Below are 27218 nucleotides of genomic sequence, written 5' to 3' on the forward strand. Positions count from 1 at the left end.
CCCCAAATTCTGCATCTGCCCTCTTCCTTCTAAGCTGCTTTAAATGAACGTCCACTCTGTGCAATCACGTATTTCCAGGATAAGACAGAGCAAGATTCACCGTCCAGATAAATGACAGCCCAGGGCTTCAAATGAGATTGGAGATTACATCTCTATGCTGCTGACCAGAATCCTTGAGAAATGTTTGAGTTGGTAATAATGCCCAAAATACCAGACTGGTATCCACAATGACCCGGACACACATCAGCCATCAGATCATTAGCTTCTCTTGGTAGACAAGAGGGAGGAGGAATGTATTCTGAGGTTGCACAAATATGAGAAAAGTATATTCTGCAAGTTCCATGGATATCTGAGCTCAATATCCATCCCTGTTAAGATTCTTGATCTCTCTATTCCATCTGGAAATAGACCAAAAGAAAAAAGAACATAGATGGTTTGAATTTCCCTGTTGGAAAAGGACATTCAATTTGGGTTAAAAAAAAAACAAAACCCATCCATATGCAACTTTAAAAAAGTACATAATTCAAAATGGTAAAGGTTAAATGTAGAAGGATGGAAAAATGTTGGATAAATGCCAGCAAACAGGGAAGATAATGAATTAGCCTTTCAGATTTAAAATATGTTCTTGGGAGACAGAAGGAGTGTATCCACAAGAATCTGTGACAAGGAACTTTCATGCAATAGCATAGCAAACAACCTAAACACTGTTAGAAATGTGAAATTGATAGAAACAGGTAATCTTCCCACAGGAACCTGGCTTTCCAGGTATTGAGTCTGCCAGTTCTCTAAATTTCCCACCCCTACCTCCTGTCTTTGTGTAATCCATACACTCTGCTAGGGACAGAGCTCCTTGGTTCTGGAAACTGCATCCTCTTCCACAAGCTCTGGCCATTGCCTGGGCTGGGCCACAAACCCTCCCAGCACTAGAAACCATCTTAAAATTTGAGCTGATCGAGGGAGCATCTCCATGTCAGGCGCTCTATGGAAGGGCAGGTAGGACACCACAGTGGGTGAATGGAACACCAGGGACTCCACCTGCCATCGCTCAGGTGGGCATTGCAGTTACCCGCTCCACATCCTCACCCCACCTCCCCATTGTGCAGCAGCTGTGACCTTACTCCCAGCCCAGTCACACCAAGTGACTCCTAATGGGGACGGTGTTGCTTTGGGGGCGATGAAAGTTCTGAGATGGTTTGTGGCGATGGTTGCACAAGCCTGTGAGTATACAACACACTGTTGACTTGCACAGTTTAAACAGGTGAATTGCACTGGGTTACCATGAAGTCCAAACCATCGCCAAGTTCATTTGTGTAGGACCCAGAGTGGTTGTCTCTCTCAAGATCTTTCTGATTCACCAGTTGAAAAGAAAATATTTGGAGATTATTATTTTTTTTTTCTTTTTGGTACCAGGCATTGAACTTGGGTCCTTGCACTTGTGAGGCAGGCAGTAGAACCACTGAGCTAAATCCTGGCCCGAGATTGTTTTTTTATGTATTTTAACTATTTTTCTTATCGTAAGTCAGTGAAATAGAAGATGAGTAATTCCCCGATGACTACTATCATGTTATCCATGCTTACATATCACCTTGCATATATCTGGAATTCTCTCCAGACATGTTCAACACAGAACCAGCCACCCTCGTCACACCGGCCATGCCCAGAACTCAGCTTTTCCACCAGGCCCATTTGAATCCCAGTACAGAGGACATTTGATACTCTCCTGAGGGTCTGGGCCCTTACAGTCTTACCTGCATGGTGCTGTTTACTTGACATACTTGTCTGGGGGGAAGTTAAACCACCGCCACCAGCCCCCTTTTGATAGTTTGTAAATAGTTTCATTGTGACATTTTTCTATATCCACTAATTTTGGAGTGGTTTGCATTTGTCAGTTTCACAAGTCCTTCTGCAACAAGGATTCTAGTGTTAATTACCATATACCTTTGTGCAGAGGTAAGAAGAGGGTGCTGGAAGCAGAGTAACCCAATCAAAGGGTCTGTGAAATTTGGACACTTGTGGTCAAACTGCATTTGAAAGAGAATTGTTCTGGTGGATTCTGGTTGTGTTCTTCTGTGTTCGCTTTGCTCCCGCGGCCTGGCCTCTTGGGGGATCTTGTGCCCCGGAGCCCTTAAAGCTGGATTGGGCCCTAGGTTAAGGCAGCCCCATCGGTGTTGTTACACAGCTTCCCATTTCTGAAGGGTGGTCCAGGACGCAGGACCAGCTTCTGGGACCTACAGCCTACGCTGGAAAGGGCCACACACTTGGTTTTATGCTCTGTTATCACCATCTTGATATTCTTAATAATTTTTGAGTAAAGCCAGCTATGCTCTTTTTGTGCATGGCCCGTCTTGTCGGTACCTCACCCACAGCCCTAGCCACACTTCCCTCAACTGCCCTCTCATGCACTGAGGTCTACCGTGTGCTGCAGACAGTTCCACCCAGAGATGTATTCAAATGTGGTACAGCAAAGAAATCTCCAGTCTGCCAGTGCCTCAGGGAAGAGACAAGTCACGTAGCCTCTCCCCTGGCAACAGCTTGGCCATTTTCACAGAGCAGAAACTTAACTGGAGACCAATTCCCAGTTAATTATAAAATTGGCTGTTCCACTCTATTTATGGTTTTCGAGAAAACTGCGAGTCAGTGCCTCCTGTGAATCTGCTGGCACCCCATGCTGGTGCACAGCTCCGTTCCTTTCTCTGCTTTGCGATTTGCTGGGAAATTACCAGCACCTGTGTGTTTTCGTGACAATCTGAAAACTGCGGCAACTAAACCAAAACACAACTCATTGACTATGTCACCATTTGATCACTAAGCAGTGAAGGGGAGCAAGAATTTCTTCGGGTGAATTTTCTGGGAAGGCCGGAGAGGGCCAGAGGGAAATACAGGGAGATGTAAAACACCTGCAGTTCTACTGGGGTAATTGTAGCACGGCCGCGAGTACTCTTTTTTTAAGCGAGAGACGATGTGTTCTCAGCATGTCCACAATATTTGTCCAGAGTCTTACAAATTGACAATCCTTTGGTTTGGTTTGTTTCCAATGTTTTGTTAATGTCTGGTATATGCAAAAAACTGCACAAATCCTACGTGCATAGCATGATTGTCTGCAGTTGTGATACTGACTTCAAACATTTACTGAGCACTTGCTTCGGTTTACCATTCACATCAACCCCCTGGTGGAGGGGCTACTGTCCTCAACTTTCAGATGGGGTCACACCCAAGAGAATGAGGAGACCCACCCAGCCTTCTTCAGTTAGCAAGAGGCGGGGCCAGGATTCGAACCCAGGCTACTAGCACCACCACCAGTGCTCCTCATACCTGTGCTGGATGGTGTAAGGTGGGTACCAAGGTGTACATGTGATTTGAATGCATCATCTTCTCCTCCACCAACCCTGCTCCCTCTCTGAGGTCCCTGTCTCACCAGATGGTGCCAGTGAGCACTCAGAGAACCACTTCTGACAACCCTCTTTGCAAATGTGCCACATTCCTCTCCCTGGGTCACAGCCTCATCACAGCCATTCTACACATCTTCTTGGTGCCTTTGTCCAAGGACCTCTTCCAGGATCCCAGAGCTGGCTCGTCAGACCCTTATTGGGATCATCGGTGGTGCCCCAGGTCCCTGAGGATAAAATCCAAGTGCCTGCAGTGACCCTGTTCTGACCTGCCCACATGCTAGCCGTCCCTTCTTCCCTCCCCCTGGGATGCCCTACCCTTGTCTGACCAACTGCCCTTCGGGCCTGAGCCTCATGGTCACTTCCTCGGACCCTCAGACCACTAACCTAGATCTCTGCATTTTCTCAGGCCCAGAACACTTTCATTTCCAGTAAAAATGTGTATTTCTTGCCTTTCCTACTTCCTGCGGTCTCCTGTTGGCTGGAACTCCAGCCCACCATACACAGAGGTCCTGTCCTTTTCTGTCAGATCTCATCAGTCAGGGCAGTGAGGATGAGGGCAGGCATTCAGAGGAACTGAGGGCAGCCACAAAGTCCTTTTGCTCCCCTCCCTTTGGATACAGGGTCTCATTCTAATTCAGACTGATGTTAAACTCACAACATAGTCCAGGCTGGTCAGGAGCTTGAGGTGCTCTTCCTGCCTTGGCCTCCCCAGGGCTGATTTCATGAACGATCACTGCTGAGTTTGGAGGTAGAGTGCTCTCTGGCTGGCACAGTTAGTATACAAAACTGCTGTGCAACTCAGGCAGGTGCCAGAGGGTCAAGGAGCTCACTCTCCCATTCACACACAGGCCCACATGCCCCTAGCAGTATGCGCTCACCACATCTTCCACCCTCATGTCTCGCCCCAGTGAAATGACTCATCTCCTGTATGCCTTGCACAACCTGAACACAGGTACGCAGCCACACGACCATCTAGGAAGGAATCCCTGTGGGGGGACAGGTCGGGGGCAGGCGGGAATGAGATGCCATAAATGGCAAATCTTGCATTTATATTTTTTTAGTGTCATCTCAACGGAGCTCCTAAAATCCCTCTAAGTTAATGCTTTTCCTTTTAGGACAAAAAACCCCAGCTCATTCCAGCCCGTGCTGACCATTCATTGGACTGTCAAGTGGTAAGTGATGTTCTTTGCGTCTTTTCTGTACAATAATCTTGCTGGCACTGCCCTCTGGGCCATGGAATTTATAAACATGGCTGTTTTGTGTTACAGACAACAAGAACAAGGACATTCTGAAATATAATCAAGCTCCCTGAGTCCGCTTGGAGGCTGGCCATGGAGGTGGGAAAGCTGCAACTATGGGTGCTCCCTTCAGCTGTTCAGGGAGGGCAAGAACCAGGGCCAGGGGGACACAGGCTGGCTTGTAGGGAGCAGGGAAATGGGATGTTACTAGAACTCCTGCAGTAAGTCCTAGTCTCCTGCAAGCCATGATAGCACAAGGTGAATTAATTAATATATAAACAGAAATGAGGCTTAGAGAAGAAGCTAAGCTTTGGGCCTAATCCATGCTTCTCTAGGCAGCAAAGATGAAAGACCCTGAGCTTGCCACACCTTTATCTGGTACACTGGGGGTAACAAATGAGTCAGAAGGCAGTTGCAATAATCCTAGAACAATGAAGAACTTATGCAGATGAAGATCCTAGGTCACAAGGAATTTATGTCGTTAGGAATTTGTTCACCCCCAGAATGTCTTCAGCTGGTGTAGTCCTGCCCTGAAGCATCACAGCATCATGGGACCATTGAGATCTTAGCTGTGACTGGATGTGAAGATATAATTATGTCTCAATATGCCATAGCTGGCCTGTGGGCAGGAAGACTAGGTCTAATTATAATTTTAATTATAAAATGATTTTCCCCAAAATTATGTACAGTTGCTCCCAACACTGGCTGAGGAGCCATCTCCCAGGACAGAGCCCCACGCCCAACAGACTGTGGTTCTCTGCTGCTCTTGGGCACTACAATCCCCCAGGCAGCTTTGCCACGTTCCAGTGCCCAGGCAATGCCAGGACCTGCAGGGGACTGTATTATTGATCATGCCCAAAGCAGGCTATAAGCAGCGCAGACTGTAAAGCTTTAACCCCACAATTGGGCTTGTTTATAGAAGTGAGTCTGGTTGAAGCCTGTGTGCTCAAATTCTGTTCCCACAATTAAAACCTTCAAAACTAGAAGGACAATGTTCTAATTACAACCATATATTTTGTCTGTTCCTAATTTGAGAATGCTTTGTCTTTTTCCTTTAGAAGGCTTGCCTCCATTAGTTTCCATAGAAACTACACAATTGCATGTCCTCACACAGTCTCACCCTCTCACATAGCTTGTCTGTACCCTAATTGATTACTAATAAAAATCAGTGGCTTGGATGGACCCGTGCCTTTGCTGCTTGCACTAGCATTGGTTGTCGTGGCTCCCTGCTTTCTCTCTCTTTAGTTCTTTTAGTCTTTTTTTTTCTTTAGCCTTGCACTGTACACTGAGTAGGCAACTGGAGCCTAATGCAGAAGCTTCCAGTAAAGATTGATGACATATGGTGTCTAGGAATAAGTCGGGCATCAGCCAGAAGCAGCCTGACCCTGCTAGCAGTGTCACAATGCCACTGGGATAAAGAATCCCACTGAAGTGTCAGAAGTGGGCAGGAACAGATGGGTCACATGGACATCCTCACACAGCACCTCTGGAGGGGGGTGTGCATGTTGGCGATAGCTGGGGGGGGATAAAGCCACTGCCTTTGACCCCACTGTTCCACCAGTCACCTTTGAAATAGCAAGCTACCCCTGCTGAATCTGAATACCATTAGAAAATGAGGAGGTTTCACTTTTTAAAACTAATTCTAATTTTCTTTAAGAAAAATCAGAAGATACGATAAGCCTGGGTCTCTGTCCCTAAGTGGCAAGGAGCTGAAGCTGAATGGTGGCTGCCCTGTTAAACAGAGTACTCAGTCCTGGAGCACTTTCCAGAGATATTCTGGAAGTTGCTGGAAGAAGCTTGAGACTTGCCTCAGTCCCTTCCTCCAACAAGGTCTTAGGCACTTGCTCATCCCCTCCTGAGTCACTTGATTGGATTGTTCTTCATGTTCCAGGCAACAGATGACACTTGCTGGCCAATCTTGTAGAGCACTTGACATGTACTTGGTATGAAAGAAGCTCACACCCACTTAAAGAAACTATAAGAGGGTTTGGCCTTCCTAGAAAATCACTGCCCATGACAAGTTTCAAAAATTTTAAGATCTATATATTTGGACTCAATGATTACTATTCTGAGAATTTATTATAAGGACAAAAGATATTCTATGAATACTGTCCTATACTTAATAATAGCAACCCAGGTGGGGGATGGGGAGAAAAAAACCTAAAATTCCATCAATAGGAGAATCGGAGGCTAGTTAACAAAAAGCACCATTCAGTCACAACAGGAAATCTCATTCAGCTTTCAGACAGAACAAATTTAGATCTGAGTTCATCTAGAAAAAGATATTACAATGTGGGAAAGGCCATTTATAAAATACTATACATAGTAGAAACCAATTTTGTATGTTAAGTACACGTATATACAAGAAGTACAATTATAACATGAATTAGATCATAAATATGTTTTATATATACATTGTATTGGTCAGCTTTCTGTCACTGTGACAAAATACCCAAGAAAGTCAGTTAAAGGAGAAAAGGTTTATGTTCGCTCATGGTTTCAGAGGTTCTGGTCCATGGTCAGCTGGCTCCATTACTTTTAGGCCTGTGGTGAGGCATAAATATCATGGCAGAAGGTTGTAGCAGAGGAAAGCCCCCACAGCAGTCAAGAAGCTGGGAGTGAGGGAACCAAAGAGAGAATGGTCTAGGGACAAGATATACCTTTCCAAGGCATGCCTCTAGTGACCTACTTACCCCAGGAAAGAATACATAGCCCATTTATTGATAAAGTTAACACTTTCATGATCTCATCTCTCTAGGCTCTATCTCTGAATATTGCTTCACTGGGAATCAGTCCTTCAAGGGGAGTCTTTGGGGAACACTTCCTATTTAAACCACAACATACATAAGTGTAAATATATACTTATAAAGCATAATATTTTATAGGATGTACACTGAGCTGTTCATAAATGACTGTTTTTGCAGGTTGGAAAGGCAGGTGACTTTTCCTTGATGCTTTCTAATTGATTATTTTTTAATGATCATGCATTGACAAAACTGGAAGTGGTGGCTGAGTAATCCCAGCACTTGGGAAGCTGAAGCAGGAAGATTGCAGCAAGTTCAAGGACAGCCTGGTCTATATAGTGAGTTCAAAGTCAGCCTGGACTGCCATAGTGAGATCCTGTCCCAAAACACCAAAAGGAAAAAAAAGTGATAATCATCAATTGACAGAAAATAGATTTCTACTGGGGCATGGGGATAAGAGGAATCTGACAGAGCCATCTTGCTTGGAATACATCCTTAAGGGTCTTACCAAGGCTTTAAACTTTGGCCACGACAGACTGTAAATTCTGTCCTGTTCATTTACTGAGAAGTTCTCCCAGATGGGCACTGATGCTCATCATCTCCGATCAGATCTTTCTGATTGGCATCTAGTGCATCTTATTACCAATTATCTTATTGTTCAGTCCTGTGTCCTCCTCGCAGACCAGCCTGTAGACATCCCAGGACTGACAGAGCATTTCAACCATGGACAAATATTTCAAGTGTCTGTGAAGGGCCAGCAGGCCTGTGCCCAGAATCCAAGGACTGCAGTCCCACTGGAATTTATTGAATAAATGACTCATGAGTGAGTGGCTGTGAGGTGAGCAGACTTAGGGTTAGAAGACTTGACCCAGTGACTCTGTGAACTGAAACGCAAGCTCTGGATGTGTACACATCAACCTTGTCCGAGGGAAGAAGTATTCACATTTTTGAGGCAGTGACTCTCTTCTCAATGAACAAAAAGGAGAATAATGATATTATTACAAACTCTTAAATTCAATTTAAATCATTTACTGATCACATAGTCAAAATAATTTTGACAGACAAAACTACTTGAGATTCAACACACCTGAGGGTACATGGTCACTTTAAAAAAAACTTTTTTTTTCTGAGATAGGGCCTCACTATGCAGTTCATGTTGGCCTTGAAGTCACTATGTAGCCTAAGCTGGCCTTCTGGTGATCCTCCAGCCTCAGCCTCCCAAATGCTGGGATCACAGGTGTGAGCCACCACACCCAGCTTAAGGGTGGGTAGATGTTTTAATAGATTTTTAAATAAATATATGATAAAAATTAAATTCAAATAAATGTCTACAGAACCCGTTTGAAAAACCAGTTCTCTAACTGAGCCTGTTGGTTTGATTCATTGAAACTTCAGACTCTCTTAAATATCATCCATTTGTTCACTCAACCAGCAATTACTGCAAACATTCAGTCAGTCAGGAGCCCTTATAGTGAAATCTGTGTTAATAGCCATAGGAATTACAAGGAAACAAGAGAGTAAGGGAGAGTGGGGAGTGGGGTCAGAGGAACTGATACAATGGCCTCCTGAGGAAGTTCATATCCTAATCCTCAATCTGTGAATAAATAGGTCAGAAGACAGAAGGAACTCTGGAGGTGTGATTGGCTTAAGGATCTTGAGATGGAGGCACATCTCAGATTACACAGGTGGGCTCAATGGAATCTTATAAACCAAAGAGGGAGGCAGGAGAGTCAGGGCCAGAGAAATGGCGATGGAAATGGAGATCAGAGGTAGAGAAAGAGAGTGGAAGATGTTACAGTCCTAGCTGTGCAGCTAGATGAGGGTCATGAGCCAAGGACCATGAATAGCCTTCAGCAGGTGGAAAAGGCCAGGAAGCAGATTTTCCTTTTGAGCCTCCAGAAGGAACATGACTCCTTGATTTTCCCAACATTCAAAATTACAATAAATTTGTGTTGCTTGTAGCCACTAAACCTGTAGCAGTTTGATATAGCAGCAGTAGAAACTAATTCAGATTGGACAGATGGATGGATCGATGGACCAATAGACAAATTGATCAATAGGCAGGTAGGTAGCTAGATAAACAAGCATGTCTTCAACTTAAAGATCAAGTCTGAATAAAATTACACTTCCCAAGTCAATTTTGCCTAGAGTGAGACACAACCCTTACCCCCCATCCCAAAGTCACTCAATGAACACACCTTCTAAATGTAAAGTTCTCGCGGAGGTCCTCCCATCCCAAGCCTAGGAGTTCCTCTGATTTGGGACTTCTGCAGACTCCATTGTTATAGGGTCAGGAGCCTCCTCCCTGAATCTGCTGTCTCGGTGCTGAACACATCCAGTCTTCAGGTCCTTGGTAGCAAATGAGGGCTTGCTTGCTACAGAGGTATTCTAAGCCAGAGCGCTTGGAGGAGGCAGTTGGGCAGGCTCTGTCAAATTTCACTGTTCCTTTTACAGCTGTAGTTACTTCTCTAGGAATGAGTTTTTCCCATGTTGGTCTCAAACATGTTCTTCAAACATGTTGCTTAGAATTGTTGAAAACTGAGATGGACTTAAAGTGTTTACTAGCCGGAGACTGGTGCAAATTAACCAAAGGACATCTATAACATGGGATCCTGGCAGGCCATTAAACTGAATGAGTTAGATATTTATGTGACCGACATGTAAATGTGTCCATGGTGTTACTTAAGCAATAGAAGCATATGCATGGCTGGATCCTATCTGTGTAAAACTCTACAAGCTTCAATTTAAAGATGTCAAAAAACCCTTCCAAGGCATATGTCAAACCTCAGACAGTAGTAATTCTCAACAGTAGGCATATTTCTGTGCTGTTTGACTTTCTATAATAATCACATCGTATTATGTTGTGATCATGGTGGGGAAAATAATTTTTTAAAAACTTTTTTAAAAGTTTGGTCTGAGCGCCAGTGGCATGCAGAACAGAAAGGAGGAGTGACCTAGCTCCCAGCCAGGGCAACCTCAGCCACATGGACCAAGACTTCTGAATCCTGAGCCCCACAAGACACCCCAAATTCCTAACACTCTGCTTCCAGAGGAAAGGGAATAGCAGAGCCTGGGGCTCATTCACATCTCTAGGCATCTAAGAACAGTGGCCTCTGTAGGGGGCTGGAAGGGGGAGCACCATGCTGCGCTGGCTTCCTGGTAAGATTTGGGTTTGCAGTTGCCTAAGACCATGGTGTGAAGTAATGTTCATGCCTCGGGAGCCAGGAGGCTGGAGCCAAGGGCTAGACTCAGAGTTGCTGGTTCCTCAGCTGCATGGTGGGGTAGAGCAAACACTGAGTGAGATGACAAGTCCAAACCTCCCTTCCACCCGTACTTGCTTTGAGGTGTGCCCAGTGCTGGGCACAGTGCCATGGTCAGGGTGAGGCCAGAGACACCAGGATTAGCCCTTGCATCCCAGTGGCAAAAAGAGTGCCAGGCTTTGCCAGGGGTTGGCACCTGAGGCTCCCAAGTGAGCTGCCAGTGCTGCCTCCAAGGAATGAATATCAATGTGAGCAGGAGAAAGGATGCAGGACCCTCACAAATACCCTGCTGCAGACACCCAGAGTGGCCAATGCCCAACCTCCTCTGGGGTGGAGTTGGCTCTGCCATGGCCACCTGCAGTATGGAAGGTGTGTGCATAGACACAGACAGACAGACAGACAGACAGACACACACAAACACACACACACACACACAGCCCTGAACCTGCCACTCCTAAACTATGAAGCAGAAATGGTGTCTTTAAAAAGAAGTCAAGAAATCTTATTTGCAATGCCATCATTATTCCCTTGAGCCATCCTGATTTTAAAATAAAACGAATAAGGTCTTTGTGAAGATGGTGACAGGAAAGAATCAGGCAGGAAGGTTTCAGGGATATGCAAAGGGCAGGCCTTGAGGGCAGCTGGTGGAAGTCCAGAGAGCGGCTCCTCAACTAGCAGGGTGTGGAGGTGCCTGGTATTTGGGCAGGAATGGGAAGGAGTTTGAGCAGGCTGAGGAGGGTTGGGGAGGGGGAGTTGGGAACCCTAACTCAGTAAAAGGGGAGCTCGGCCATCAGTCAGCTGGGATTTATAGAGACCTACCGGGAACAGCTACGGGACAGCTTCTTGATGCAGGTGGCTGAAAATCCAGGAGGACAGGAGCAGGGAGCAGGTTCTACAATCAGAGAGGTTCTGGGGATGTGTGGGGATCTCTTCTTTGCAACCTGGCATGTTTCCTACCCCGGATCTGCTATGGACCTAGAGACCCTCCTCCAAGACCAGGACAGAGTGCCACGGTCCTCTCCAGATTGTCCTGGCCCACCTGCCTGCCTCAGAGGCACCAGTGACTTCTCTGAGGCAAATTTGACTTTGAGAGGCCCCAGATGTTTCCAAATCCATAGGGAGGCAAGATATGGGGCCTGAGAAATTGAAAACTAAAAATACTGATAGAGCTGCAGCACCCAGGACTATGCATGGTCCTGGATCAAAAGATGGGAAAGGCCCTCAGGAGCCGAGTCCCAAGAGGCCATCACTGCCTTCCCAGATTGGAGTGAAGAGGAGACAATGAAACCATGCCAATGGAAGGCATCAGCAGTCAAAGCCAGTGCACGACTACCTTGGTAGCTGCAAGGAGTTTTGTGTGAGAACATGGTAGTGCTTTACAAAGGATGGAGAGAGGGAGGGAGGAGTGGATGAAAAATGAAATGTTGGATGAGAAAATGGGTGAGAGGAAGAATGTCGGGGAAGACAACTGAAGGAAGAATGACGGTTGGATGGACAGATGGACGGATGGGCAGGTAGGTGGAAGAGTGAATGGTTAAGGTTGTATACCTGAACATGATAAAGCACATGTTAATCAATGAATGAGTGAATCAATCAGTGAGCCATTAAGAGAGTGAATGAATCAATCAGTCAGTGAGCCATTAACTGAATGAATAATGAATACATAAATAAATACCTAAAGGGGTAAACAAATTAGTGTCTGAGTAGATGAACTCCAAGTCCAAAACTGCAAACCTAGGTTGCTGTAACTTCCCCCTACATTCAGAAAGCCCCACAGAAGAACATGGGAAGGCAGAGAGAGCTGCCAGCATCTTAGGGAAGCAGCACTTTGGAACATCTGACAGGAAATGCCACCTCTTGCCTTCTTGGTGAACCTTGGACGTTCACAGTGAAGTCTAGGGGAATGAGTGTGCACGACCCTATGCTGGCAACATCTCTCTGCCCAACTGTGCCCTGTGGGAGCCCTGGAATATCATAGTGCAATGACTCCACTGCTGGCCCTGTATGCAGCCTGTCCATCAGCTCCTCCTTGGGCATCCTGCCAAACAGCTAGCCCTCTCATTACCATGGAAACTCAGACCCTGCCTCTCAGACCCAGAAAGGCCCCAGGCCCCTGTGCCATTGCTCTGCATTTTCTCCCCGCCTTTCCACTCCTCCACACAGCTCTGACTCCCGCTATTGTGCTTCTCACTCCATGTGATTTAGTGGAGCCTTGTCAGCCTGGGTTGATCTTCAGTTTTGCCACTTAGACTACGTGACTTCTAAATGTCTTAACCTCAATGAGACACTGCTTCCTCATCACTGAAAATCTTGCATGTCTTAAGACATGTTTGTAAGGCTTCAGTAGGACAGTGCTTCTCAAGCACCTAAACTATGCCCGGTACCAATATACACAGAGTACCTCACTTCCCAGTGCTCCGTTTTTTCTTTTGATGGCAATTGATGGAGAACTCACAAAGTGCTGAACCCTGTGCTCAGAGTTCTTCATATGTTAAACTGTCTCTCCCATCACCAGTCAGTGAAGGGTTCTTTTGCTAGACTGAGAAAGAAATCACACATTGGCAAAGTGCAGGAACAGTTCCAGGCTTTGAGCACCAATGGCCGTTAGTCCTTAATGTTACAGATCTGGGCTCTGATGCTGCTGGTCAACACCAGTTAATGCCACAAACCATCGGTCAACACTGCTCAGTGCTGGACTCTGCTGCTGCTGGCTGCCGCCAGTCAATTCTGGTTATGTCACATCACAGGCTACTGGTCTGTTGCTGACCTTCACTGGCTGCTCATTCTGGAGCACTTCAGGGAGAAGAGCTTTTGGTATCCACAACTCTATCCACACTACTCAGCAGTACATTTTTAGGACCTTCTGAGTCCACATTGCCTAAGAAATGAATTATGAGAAGATTTTCTGGATGACTGGAATGAGGCTTTATTTGAACAGGGCCTGGGTTGCAGCACAAGGGGCTCAGTAGACCAAAGGGAGCCCTTGTAGACCAAGCCAGAAGTGTTAGAGTGGTGCTGCTTATTCAGCAGCTATAGGCTTGAGATTGGTCCAAACTTAAGACTTGCTGATTGGCCCGAGGGTCAAGGTTGGAGCTGAAAGGCGTTGAAAGAGGTAAGGACAGATTTCAGAGGGAGCACAGCCCTGCAGGTGCCTTGACACAGATTCCTGGGCTCCATCATTCTGAGAGTGTTTCTCTCATTCTAAACCACTCATCTCATAGACTTTGGTATGGCAGCTCCAGGAGATGAATGAGAGGGATTGGCCCCATTTTGCAGATGATGCCTATCAAGACCAAAGGGGTGGGTGCTTAGGGCTGAGCATGGGGGATTCCAGGCCTGTGGTCTCAGGGTGCAGGATGGAAGATGAGGGCATGCCTGGGAGATGTGAGGTGTGTGTGAGATGTGAGCGGGTGTGAGGGTAGAGGATAGATCCAAAGACCATCAGATATGTCCTCTCTGCCCTCCTCAGGCCTTGCTCTGAGTTTACACATGTCTCCTGCAGACATCAATGCCACAATGTGAAGCTGTATCATTCGAGTCTAGGAGGGGCAAATGGTATTACTATTCATTTGGCAAATACATTTCACTAAGACTCAGAAAATGAACCAATTTCTGTCTGTGTGACCTTGAGCAAATTAATTAACCTCTCTGAATTTGCTTCCTCATCCAATGGAACCAGGTCCCAATGGAAAAGGTTGTTATGAGGATCTAGTACATACAGTGGTACCTCAGTTCATGAATTTAATTCTTAGCTTTTGTAAGGAAGCTCCTCATGGCAGAGACGGCTGATTTTCCAGCATAGCTAATACCAAACTATCCTGGTGAGAACAACTAAGAGCCTGATCCAACACAGCAGCGGCCCAGGGATTTGAACATCACTACCCTCTAGAAGAGCCTTCCGTGGCACAAGACACCAGGAGAGCCTTTCCTCCTCTTGCCCATGAAGTGTCCCCTCCCAGTAAAGGTCAGCTGAGCCTTTGCTCCAGGGATCCCAGTTGAAGCACAAATCTGGAGCACCTTCCTCTGAATATGTGAAGGTCCAAGATAAGGCCTCTAGTCACATCCTGCCTCCCACCCCCTGCCCAAAAGGTTTCCCCCACCAGGCCTCAGATTCCTGCAGCCTTGTCGGAGGACAGGAGGCCAAGGCAGAACCGTGACACAGGGGCCAGCACTGAGACTTCATGTAGACTTCACAGCCTTGAATGGTGGCCAGAAACCAAAAAGAAGATTGTCCCATGACTCAGAGAGAGGCCCTATCTATCTACGGGAAAGGGAAGGACCTAGAGGTGTGCAAATAACTTACTGTATCAGGCACTGCTCAGGAGGAGGTGCAATCCATTTGTCCTCTAGTTCATTCATTAACAAACACCTGTGTACACATTTACAATGATCCTGGGTGTAGCACAGTCCTGTGGTGACACACACCCCAAAAAAAGAATTTTTGAAACTGTGTGCGTGTATATCATGTGGGGTCTTGGTCCATCTAATGGAAGCTGTTAAAGCTGTACCTCTGGACTTGCAGGATGTCCATGGAACGTTATAAGCAAGTCACAGAGAAATGCATATGGCAGGATCACTCTAAAAATACTGCTCTCCTTCCTATTGTCTTTGAACGACAGCATGTTACTGAGTGCATGAATTTCCTGACCTGGCTTATCTTGAGATGAAGAGGAGCTGGGATGGGAAGACTCCTGTCATTGTAGTCTTATGTTGTGTCACTAGTAGCATTTTTCTCAATCCTCTCACTAATTTCTAGCAGACAATTATTACAGGTTGAATAGTCCTTATTCAAAACGCTTGAGACCTGCAGTGTTTCAGATTTTCGAATTGGGTGTAGAATTTACTGGGTGAGCGTCCCTCCTCCAAAAACCCCAAATGAGAAATGCTTCAAAATGCAGAAATTCTTTTAAGTGTCACTTTGGATTTCAGATTTTTTTGCATTAAGGATATGCAGTCTATAGTATTTTTCATATCTTAAGATAAAGAAGGCTCAGAGAGGTGAAATGACTTGTCCAGGCTCACAGCCAGGAGGTGTAGTTTGATTCAGCCTCCTGGAGCCTTGGGCCCACGCAGTCTCATGGGGTGCATTTGCTTTGAAGCTAGGGGATTCAGAGGTAGCTCTGACATTGTGCTCCAAGCACGTAAAGCAGGTGGAAGGACCATCTAGGGCACAGCCCTTCATGCCCCTAACTCAGCCCAAATCCACTTCTAGACATTTCCCTTCTTCCTTGGGCAACTTCCCTTCAAACCACAAAAGTGGGAAAGTCCACAGCAGAACATCTTCCCCATGCAGACCACATGGCTCCCTCTACTCTCCCACGTCATGGCAGAGGCAGGCAGCTTCCCCGCTAGCAGCTCTGCTTCCTCAGGAGCTGAGCTGCCCGCTTCATATTTGTTTATTGTATTTTTTATTGCTTTTCTGTGCTGGTCTCACTAGGCAGCTTTCTCCTCCCCACCTACACCTCTCTTGACCTGGGAAAGTGCATCCTTTCAGCCCCACAGCGTTTGCAGTCACCCCTGGGTCCTGACACTGTCCTGCTGAGCCAGGCGGGAATAGGGCTGTGGGTGAGGAGGAAGAGGAGGTGCCAGAGGAGCTCCTGTCTGCTTTTTATATGAGATTCCAGGCCATACTGATCCAAATAAAGGGACACAGAGCAGAACAGAAAACCACAGGCCTGGATGTCTATAGCCCCCAAACCCTGGCAGGCCCAGATCCTGTGTTGGGGCAGTCTCCAGCAAAAGGGCAAAACATACACAATAATGACACTGAGAGTTCCAAGAAGACAGGGACCCTGGGGAAGGACCACTTACCTCACTGGAGAAGATTCTCTTTGTTGCAAAATTTACAAAGGACTTATCTCAAAATGTTCTGTCGAGTAGATAAGGTGTCCCCTCTGATAAAGCCATTCGAAGTCACCCTAAACTGCTTCGCACTGTGACAAAATGAGCAGTGAATGAATTATTCCCTCAGGCTATACACACCTGTGTGCCCTATACATACATGTGCTAGGTGCCCTGTACGCTGATACCAGGCACCCACCACCATGCAGCCTTTCCACAGCCTGGAAGGGCGGGCACTATATTCATTCTGCAGAGGAGAAAGCTGGGGCTCAGACAGGACTTGCCCAAGTCACACAGCTGGCAGGTGGCTGAGCCAGGCTAGGCAGTCTGTACTCTGTACTTCAGAAGTGTGTGACTTTGGGAAAGTTTCTTCTCTCCAAGCCTGTTTCCTCAACTATACAATAAGGGTTGCTTCACAACAGTTATTGTGAGGATAAGAGGACATAATGCATGTCGCATATTTAGCCCAAGATTTGGTACACATTGCGTCCAAAAAAAGGTTAGCTATTATTATGAATTATTAGGGGGAAATGACTGAAATCAGAACTTAGGTCTTCTAGACCCAAAAGAGCTAACTTTTTGAGCCAGCACACAAAAAAGCCTCTGACTTCCAGCACCCATGAGGCCCAATGGCCAAGCTGTGCCCCTCAGGGAGGACTATAGCTCACCTTGGGAATAGTAGGAGGTCATGCTTTAAACAAACATTTTCTGGGGCCAGGGATTTAGCTCAGTGATGCTGCCGCCTGCCTCACAAGTGCAAGGCCCCGAGTTCGATCCTAGGTACAAACAAAACAAAACAAAACAAAACCCCACACAAACATTTTCTGGAAGCAAAAGGACTTCCTAGGCTCTTACTGAGAACGCCAGCTCCCACGCTGCTATCCTGGGGGGAGGGTGGGGTGAACCTCTTACCTTGCTCCAATAACCTACAAGCAGAGCTGGCAGCAGGCCTGGCAGGAGAAGGGCCATGGAGATGAGCAGCAGGAGGTGGGAGGTCAAGCAGTCTCTAGGCAGAAGTGCCTGGGTGAGGGGGGTTGCTCGGCGACAGGGTGTGGAGGTACAGAATTGCCACACCTGCCACTGGGTCAGGACACATCCTAGCCCACCCGCCCCAGCTTTCCAGCCACCTTTGTCCTCCGTCTCGTTCTTGGTGGCATGCTGAGGTCAGGATGAATGTCAAGTCTGTTTCTGATACCTGCATTCCAGAGAAACCCAGGTCTTCTCTGAGGTATGATCTGTGGGCACCGAAAAAGCCCCAAAGGTGGAATTATCCTATTGTACAAGTTGCTTATTGTACAAAAGCACTTAGCTGAGGGAGTTAACAGGGCTGGAACCTAGCTCATGCTCTGCTCACAGCTTTTTGCACAGGAAAGGGCACTTTTTTCCTAATTAATTTTCCCAGAGGGGGCCAACTCCAATAAGACAGCCCCAGTACAGTGGTCCCTGGAGGACAGACCTGGGCACAAACATACTGCTTTAGAGTCAAACTCAGGGATTGAACTCTAGGTGAAGAAACCCTAAATTAGCTGGCCATGGTGCATGCTTCTACTCTAGGCAGCTGAGGCAATTTGGTGATTTAGCAAGACCTCGTATCAAAAATAAAAAAATAAAAAAAGGGCTGGGAATGCAGCTCAGTGCAAAGGCCCCAAGTTTGAGCCCCAACCATGTGGTGGGGGTGGACAAGAAAACAAGAAACCCCAAGCTATCAAATCAGTCCTTTTCCCTTAGTGAGTTGACTGTATCTAAACCACACTAAAATGGCTGAGCAAAACTCTGCTGCTGTCTCAGGATATACCATCGTGTCCGGCCCAGGCGGGAGCTCACCTTGGCTAAGTGAGCAGAACCAGATGATCAACAAGAACAGCAGCAAACCCACGAGAGGGTACCTCATGGCGCATGTACGGCTGCATGGGGCCACCCTGGGCAGAGCTGCACTGGGGAACTGGCAGGCTGGGCCATGTGTGCTCTGCTCTTGGCCCAATTGTGACAAGATGTTGACATAACAAGGACATCAGCATTGTGCAGGCAGAGCCTGCAGAGGAAGAAATCAGGATGTGTGTGGGAGCTGGGACAGAGATGTGTAGCTGAGAATAAAGACCCAGGTCTCCATGCAGGCAGGACAGGTTTAACCCCAGATCAGCAATCACTGGGTTTACAGGACACCTCTCCGACCCTTTGTTATAAGATTGCAGTGAATAATTATCAAAGTTAGAAAAATAGATGACAGTACAAAACTTACTCCTGGGTGCAAGTCAACATGGGTGTTTACTGATATTGCTAAGTGACAGGAGAGTGCCCAGATCCTGTCTTCCAGTAGCATGTGTGCCTATCTACAGCTGTGGGAGTAATGGTAACCCAGCAAACAGAGAGCTTTGTGGCTCTGAGGCAAGCAGCTAGAGGCTGCTTCTGTATTTGTCCTTTTCAGGTTTTTTAGTGGACTTCTGAAGGCGTTTCCTCTTATCTTGTAAGTGGATAGGATACTCCCAAATGCCACTCTTATGTTCCCACATATTCATCCATTGGAAAAGTAGTTAGAAAACCTCCAGCCTGTGGTAGGAAGGTAATTGAGGGCCTCCTGGGGTCCAGCAGTCCCTTAACTGTAGGGAGACTGTGGTTAAGTTGAGAGCCTGCTGGGCCTGGGGAAGCAGACTTCAGAGTGGCCACTGCATGGGCTTCAAGAGAGCCCTTGCTCCACCTGCCCCTGTCACTGACAGCAGGTGGGTAGGATTGGAAGGTACCTATAAACATGCCGATTCCTAGGCTTGCCCTCTGCCACTGAGACTGAACCTCTAGAGGGTAAGGCTTGGACTCAACATCCTCTCTAGAGTGATTCTGATCCAGTTAGGCAGTCTTTCTAGGCCAAGGGAGCAGCTGCAAGAAGTGGGTGATAAACCCAGGGTGACATGGAGTAGAAAACATGGGGGATTATAGAGGGAGAAGAGCACACGCCAGCACTGGGGGGAGGGGGAAGCAGGAGAAGGGATAGCTTGTGCCTGGAAGACCAACAGTTTAGAGGGAGTTCAAGCCCTGCTGTGGGATGAGTTCCCAGAGGAGACCTGGGCAAACAGTATTCAAATGTACATCTAAGAGCAATGATCAGGCAGGCTGTGCCAGACACGGCCCAGAAGCCAAGGCCAAAAGTAGGGTGGCCAGAGCTGGGGTGATTTCTAGGCACTAGGTCCTGAAGGGGTTAGGTCAGAATGGAGCGGAGCCCAGGGATTTAGCTCAGTGGTTCCGCCGCCTACCTCGCCAAGTAGAAGGGCCCGAGTTCAATCTCCAGTACCAAAAAAATAAAATAAAACAAAATAAAAAAGAATGGAGCAAGAGACATGACTCAAACACACGTTTTCAGGCTATAAAACCTTCCCAGACACCAAAACAGGGCCAGTGTACAGTCAACTTCCTGGCCCTCAGCTGGAAGTTCTGTGGTGGGCTGGCAGAGCAGGAGGAGGTCACACACTGTCAGGCCAGCTCCCAGCACACGTTTCAGGGTCAACATATTTGCAGCTGCAGAGTCTGTGCTGGGTTGGAGGGGTGACTCTGGGCAGGGGCATACACAGCCCAGCACGTGTCATCTGGTCCCAAGGAATCTTCTGCAGATAACTACACACAGAGGCAGTGGTGGCAGAGGGACGCTCTCCTCTGTATCTCCCTGCTTTCTGGACTGCCCAGTCAGAAAGTTCCAGGGCTCAGAGTCATCTGCCCTTCAACAATTCCCAGCTGCAAAGTAAAAATTCACATATCTAAATTATGAAGGGCAGTCAAAGCTGAGCCCACCCACCTGGAAGAGGGAATTAAGAGCACCCGTGCAGGAGTCAGACCCCCAGCCTGTAACCAAAATCACACACAGTTATTAGATAAGAATCTCCTTAAAATTTAATTGACTAAGTGTATTACATTCAATATTCCATGGGTTTCTTCTGGACAAAGGATTGGCATAAATACAAACAGACCTCTAGACCTTCTTCCCTAGCTGACGAAGATCAAACACAGGAGGCGAGGGGGGACACAGGTACACCTTCATATTTACATCTCGCCTTTACTTTACAGTTCAGTGCCAGAAATATTTACAGAAAATACATTAAGAAAAAGATCATGTCTTGGCAACATACCGAAATTCATACAAATCGTATATATGGTTTCAAGCAAATAATGATACTGCTTAGTTTTTAGCCACAACTGCCAAGCCCTTCAGAGGAGAAAGATGTCTTGGTCACTGCAGGAGATGAGGACTTGGGAAACTTGGTTTGCTTCAGAAAATATTTACTGGGCGCCTACTATATGCAAGGCACTGTGGAATCCCAAATTACACCTTTTCCCTCACCATTAAAAAACAGTGTCTAAAGAACAAGGGTTGATATTCTGAGAAAAACACTACATAGAGCATGGCTTTGCTAGCTACTGAGATCACAGCTTGACTCTACATTGTCTAGAGGGACCCCAGGAAAACAGGTGGCCAGGGAACCCCCAAAACAGATCAGATGATTCCAAAGACTGCTTCATGTAAGCACAACGATCACTTCAGGATGGCACAACCTGAATGGGTCACAGACGCTGAATGGAGAACTCCAGCAGGTGTGTCAAGTGGCCCTTAATATGCTTCACCATCTTCCACAGCTCCCGTCTTTGTGCAGGGCTCTCACTCTGGGTGAAGCTCCACTGTGCCTCTCCAGAAATTGGTCTTCAGAGCCTGCCAAATGCTTCCCCAGTGCACACAGGAATTGTTCACAAATACCTCAAAGCATAACCTGAGGGCAACTGACTTACAGGCCAAAGGTGTAGGCATTCTGTGTTTATACATGAGTCCCAGAAGAGTGGGCTACAATGAAACCTGGAAGTGGAGGAAAATATGTGTAGGTCTGAGTGTGTGCGTGTGTGTGTACTTATGGCTGGAAAGTGGAGGGTCCTACTACAACTTATTCCTTTCAAAAGGCCAAAGGACTGGGGATGGTCTTAGGAGTAAGCGCTGGACAAAACGGCAGAGCTGGCTGAAAACGGAAAGAGTTAAGGTAAAAGCCCTCCTTTCTGTCCTCAGTGCTCCCTCCCTGAAAATTCAGAAGGGAATAGGAGGGGTGACTTGCCTATCTTTTGGGTTTTGCTTTCCTCTTCCCATCTACCCCTGGCAGTCCAAGCACAGGAGCAAATGAACTGCTTAAGTTACAGGCCAGAGTGGTCCTAGCCTTCACCCAAATGTTCTGAACACGTGCTGGCAAATTTATCAAATGCACCACTAAAGATTACTAGGTACTAAGTATGTCCCTCTGGCATTATTGTACAAAGTGTTTTTTTTTAACTCAGGCAGTTGGGTGATAGTAACCATAAACTTTAACCTACACAAGTGAAGGTCCAAGGGCTCTTACCACACTCCCTTTTTGGGTAGATGCAACTCAAAAGCAGAAGGAACCAGCACCTGGCGAGTTGCGCAGATCCATGTTCTGTTGGCTCTGTACTCCCTAGGGGTTTCATGCCTTTAGAGGCTGCACAACCCTCCATTCCTGGGGGACCACCAAGTCTCCAAGATCTCAAACCACATTCAACACGGTTATTCACTTACCATTAGAATTATAGAGACTTGACAGAAATTAATGGCTAACTGAAGAATTAGCAAGCCTACCCCAAACACCTCCCCACACATTTTTCTGATATTCAAACTATGTCAAGAATAAAAGATTTATCTGAAGACGTACAATGACATCAGCTATTTTTAATCTCTGGAATATTGCGAATGACCTTCTTTCTTTACTCCAACTAGAACAAGGGCCCATTTTCCCCTTGCAATGTCAATCTGGAATTTCCTTGGAAGTTGTTAAACTTCATCTTACTCTTGTTCAGCTACTAAAACATTTTTAGGGTAGAATTCACCAATCTTTACAATACACCCCCACTTCCCATGCTATCATCTGGAAATATGAATTTATTACCTAGCTCAAAAAGAAAGCCAATGACTGAACAATATTATGCCCTGTGACTGGGGTCACAAGAGGAGGAAGAGGAGGAGGAGGAGGTTATCTTTACCTGAGCTTAAAACAAACATGAAGAAAAGGGTGTGGCCAACTCAAGACCAAGAGCTGCTGTGCCCAGGTTTCTTGCTCAGAGATGACACAATGCATCCTTCTGGAATAGTTATCTGCACAGGGAATTAGGTCCTACACTATCCCCGACCCTCTAAGAAAACTACCAAAACATCAAATCAAACAGACCAATGTAGCTCTGACTACAGACCTACTGACATCACAGTACAAGTAGGAAACACCCCCTGTACAACTCTGATCACTTCTCTTTGGACTTCAAATATTACTTATTTTCTTAATACAAAATAATCTTACTAAAGAAAACACACAGAAATAGGAGAAATGAGCGGTATAACAGGAATCCTTGTAAGGACACTCTGGGTCTGGCCACCTCAAGAGTTTTATCCCTGGCAGAAAAGTAGCAGCGAGGTAACAGAAGTATTTCCAAAATCCCGGCAGGGATTTGTTGTGCCTTCAACTAGCAAAGTCCAGAAAATATGACAACAGCCATTTTTAACAGCATCCACCCAAGAAGGTGGTCACTAATGTCTGTCAATTATGATGTAATCCAAGAGCTCTCTGGGAGAGATCTGCATCAGTAGCATTGAGAGGCTATTTCCTCAACCCCAAATAGAATCCTTCATCAACTACTGCAGTTTGCTGCTTGGTCCTGAAATAAGAGATAATGGATGAAACCAAATCATTTTTGACCCCCGCTGTGAATTTACATTTGAATGCAGCCATCATTGCTGTCTTACAGCTTTTAACCCTACAAATTTCATTAGTAACCCCATCACAGGATAAGACTGCCTCTGCTTTAGATCTGTTTGTTCAAAAACTGAGACTTTCAGACAGATCTGTACAGTGATGAGAATGACAACTTTTTAAACATGGGAAGAAAATATATGAAAAATTTAATGTCAGACTTCATATCTGAGCAAAAAAAAAAATTTGTTCTTTTCTTTTTCTCAGTTTAACAGTTGGATGACAAATGGACCTACAAGTAAGCAGAAGGCTGGGACTTCTTTCCCTCTCTTCTATGCTATCAACACGAGCCTTAAAGATGTCCTGGAAGATTCTGAGACCGATTTTAATTATGAATACAACTTTCTAAAAAGTGAGATATAAAACTATCTTCAACTCCTAATTTGCAAATTTGTTGATACTACCAATGCATGTGTTTAACTGAGATGCATAAAAGCCTTTCTCCTCAAAAGGCTTATATTTAACTAAAATTGTCACATTTAAAAGAAAGTTTATGGCTAAAATTTTTATCGACATTACCAGCAAGAGTATGATTGTGTCTGGGAGCCCATTTGACTAGAAAGCCGACAGCCGACAGTCTTCTTTCTATCCAGTGGGTTTACAATGTGTTTTTTCTACTCTGGTGATTAAACAGTATACTCTTGGGGAGTGATTTGTTTTTATTTTTACAGTGATCACCTGTCAAACTGTCTTGCTTTCATATTATAGTCCATACACTGGAGTTCAAGATAAGACAGTGGTCTAAGAACTGCAGCTCTTGAGTCCAACCTCCTGGAAAAGTGAGGTATAAAACTCTGGCTCCAACTGCTTGTTCCGGTACTTGTTGACAATGTCAGTAATTTTCTGTTTCCGGCGGACATGTGGTGGACTATAGGAGTCGCTCTCCAGTCTCTTTCTTCTACAAATGTTTATTACAGTCTGCCTCACCAGAAAGCCTTGAAAACAGAGGGTTAAAATAAGTGTCAATGGCCACTCAATTAGTGAACTCTCAGTGTTCAGATGAAGGTTTTCATACTCAAATTATTGCATTCATTTTCTTAACTTTCCATCCCAGAGAGACAGACAAAGCACTAAGAAAACATTGTCAGAATAAAGACCTAATGACAAGGAAATATAGAATCAAAATCTGGCCTGACAATCCATTTCCTGTTCTGGATTACAACCAGTTATCTTCCTAGTAGCTTGTGAAGTCAATTATAGTACTTAAAGACAGTTTAAACTGACCAAAAATGTGCTCTCCTTTTAACAAAGGCCATAAAATTTTCTCCATGTGGAACTACTGAGTAATATCACCATCCCTTGTTTTTATATCTTTTTGGTTTATAAACACGTTAGAGAAGAAAAGAAACTTTAGGTCCTGCACACATGAAGACCTTACCAAGTGCTCGCCGGCTCACTATCATCCCATCCACAAGAGGGATGACCATGTTAAATTTTCCAGTGGCTCCTTGAATTTTTATCCGGAATAATCCAGTGTTTAAAGGGTGGATGAAGATGACTGGAACTTCTTTTTCAAGTGTTGTAGATCTTAACAAAAGAAAAGTCTTTTTATCTCAGGTACACATGAGTTTAAATCCCTGACATGCAGCATAAGAATACCAACAGGACTGATGCCAGTGGTGGTTTAAGAAGAGCCAAAGGTTCAGTCCGTTCAGGGTCCTCTTTCTAGAACTGCATGTTACTGCACTCTGCAATACTAAGTGCTCATTATTGGAGCCAGGCTTTTTAAGTTAATAAAAAGAGGCTAAAAAACGATGCTTGGAAAACTAGTGAGGAGGCAGGGTAGAAAGGACAGACAAATCTACTGTGAGAGCTGAGAATCCAGCAGCCAGCTGTGGGACTTGCACTTAGTCCTGCTTCTGTTGTGAACAGAAATGTGGCTGCCAGAGCACAGAATTCTAGCACAGGTGAGGTTGCACCTGCATCGGAACAGAATACAGTGGAAGTCCAGCCTGGGAACCCTGGACATAATTTTTTTCAGAAGTCAGGAGAGGTGATTGGGAGGCCTTTCGTCTAGACTGGTTGTTAAGTGTCTTCCTTAGCTGAGATGATAAATGACCACCCTGACCAAGCAGTGGGGGCTAAAGTCAGTAGGTACATCTCTGAAAGAGAGTTACACATCCTCAGAGACGGTCAACCCATCAAGATTTATTCCTGTTACTCTGCTACTGACAGCTGGGGCTATTTTTTTTTTTTTTTTTTTTTGGCAAAATGAGTCCTCTTTCCCTTACATGTAAAGTGATTTTTAGCAAAAGCACACTGAGTGAATATTTTGAAACATTAAAAATTTTTTTTCCAGGGCTGGGGATTTAGCTCAGTGGCACAGCACCTGCCCTGCAAGCACAAGGTCTGAGGTTCCGTAGTAATCCCCCCCAAAAAGTAATGATAAAATTATTTTTTCCATAACCTTCCAAAAGTAGTAGTGTTTGTAGTTATTATAAATCAAGCTTTGGAAGTCCAACAAATAAATGGATAAAATAAACGACTGTCTTCCTTTCGAGGGGTAGCAACTTTCTGGTCACAAGGGTACAGCACAGTTTCCTAAGTGTTGCTGTAGCTTAGTCAGTCTCCTTTTCCCTTCTGTGAAAGGCAGTGTTAAGTAAACCAGGTTTTCTAGATAGACAGTCTTAAATTCCAGACTTACAAAATTAGTAGTAGAATTTTATTTAAAGGTCTTAGGTATTAATTTTTTAAAAGAGTATATTTTAACTTAAAACTGTATCTGGAATAGCTGATGCAATTACAATACCAAGTGTGATTTTTAAAAAGCTGATATACTAAAAATCCTTTCATTGATGTTGTTGTTTTGGCCCCAGGGATCAAATTCAGGACCTTGTGCTTGTGAGGCCAGCATTGGAACCACTAACCCCCCAGCTCATTAAGGTTGAATTGGTTCCTATGCCCATGATTTTGTGAACCACGAGGAAAACGAGACTAGAAGATGACCAAGCAAGTCAGATGATAGTAACTATAATGGCCAGTGTGGAGATTATTGCTAAAGAATAATGCCAGTATTTATTTTGTAAACTCTCATAGCTGAATTTCATAAGTATAATTTTTAATTATACAGGTTTTTTGAGATAGATTTTACAGTTCAGGCTGGCCTTGAACTCACAATTTTGCCTAGGCTGGCCTCAAAGTCATGGTGCTCCTCCTGCTTCAGCTTGAGTGTCACCATACCTGACTCAGTGTAGTTAATTCTTAATGAAAAAACTTGAAACGTAAACTGCAGATTTATGTACTGTCCAACCACTGTATCTGTAAATAACTTTACTTAATACATTTTAGTCTCTTAGAATCACATGTAATACAAATTGAGTAAGTGTTTCAGTAAGTATTATCAACTTCTAGTGTTTGTTCAGTATTGAATTGAATTTTTAGTTCTATCCTGGACATTTTATACTGTAAGAGCCAAATCCATTCTTGTGTCCTTTTGCTAATGTGTTCTGTACATTGGTGAGTGTTCCTTAGTTTTTCTACCAGCTGCTACAGAAGGTCATTCTATATCCCAATGGCTATTGTCAAGTCTACAGAAAAGAAAAGCCATGGTTTCAAGCAACATCAAGCTTTGACTGCTAATATATGTTTCTATTTGCTATGCCTCATTATGGCTGCTTTTTTGTGCTAATAAGTATGTTTAGTATTCTCCTTGTTTAAAAAAAAAATCCTAGAGTAAGTCTGTTCTTAAGACAAATTCTAAAATTTGCTAGTCTACCAATAAAACAAATTTATGCCAGATTGTATTCAGTTCTCTTCCAAACAAGTTCCAGAAAGGTCCAGCTTGTGACAACTATTCCATAATCTCTTCAGCAAGCCAATGTCATTAAGAAAAGAAAAAAAAAGGACTTGTTCCAGATTAAAGAGACTGAAGGAGTTATATGATGCATGGTCCTAGAATGAATTCTGATTTGAACAAATCAATTGTAAAAAATTTTAAGGAAAATGGAAAAATGTGAATATGAAGGCTACT

General features: G+C 45.1%; 1 protein-coding gene across 7 annotated transcripts in view; it reads right to left on the minus strand.

Moving 5' to 3' along the window:
- Window positions 1-20340: 20340 nt before the first annotated feature.
- Window positions 20341-27218, minus strand: part of Ralgapb (Ral GTPase activating protein non-catalytic subunit beta) — a 79320-nt gene continuing 72442 nt past the window's right edge. For all 7 annotated transcript variants that reach the window (XM_010640063.3, XM_010640061.3, XM_010640062.3 and 4 more), the window contains 2 exons: window positions 24627-24775; window positions 20341-24183 (listed from right to left, as the gene is read on the minus strand). In XM_010640063.3, the coding sequence (XP_010638365.1) occupies window positions 23990-24183; window positions 24627-24775 (343 nt within the window). In that variant the 3' untranslated portion in view covers window positions 20341-23989. The remainder of the gene's footprint in view (window positions 24184-24626; window positions 24776-27218) is intronic.

Source organism: Fukomys damarensis, unplaced genomic scaffold (assembly GCF_012274545.1).
Source record: "Fukomys damarensis isolate Sample0158 unplaced genomic scaffold, DMR_v1.0_HiC HiC_scaffold_22, whole genome shotgun sequence".
Lineage (NCBI taxonomy): Eukaryota > Metazoa > Chordata > Mammalia > Rodentia > Bathyergidae > Fukomys > Fukomys damarensis.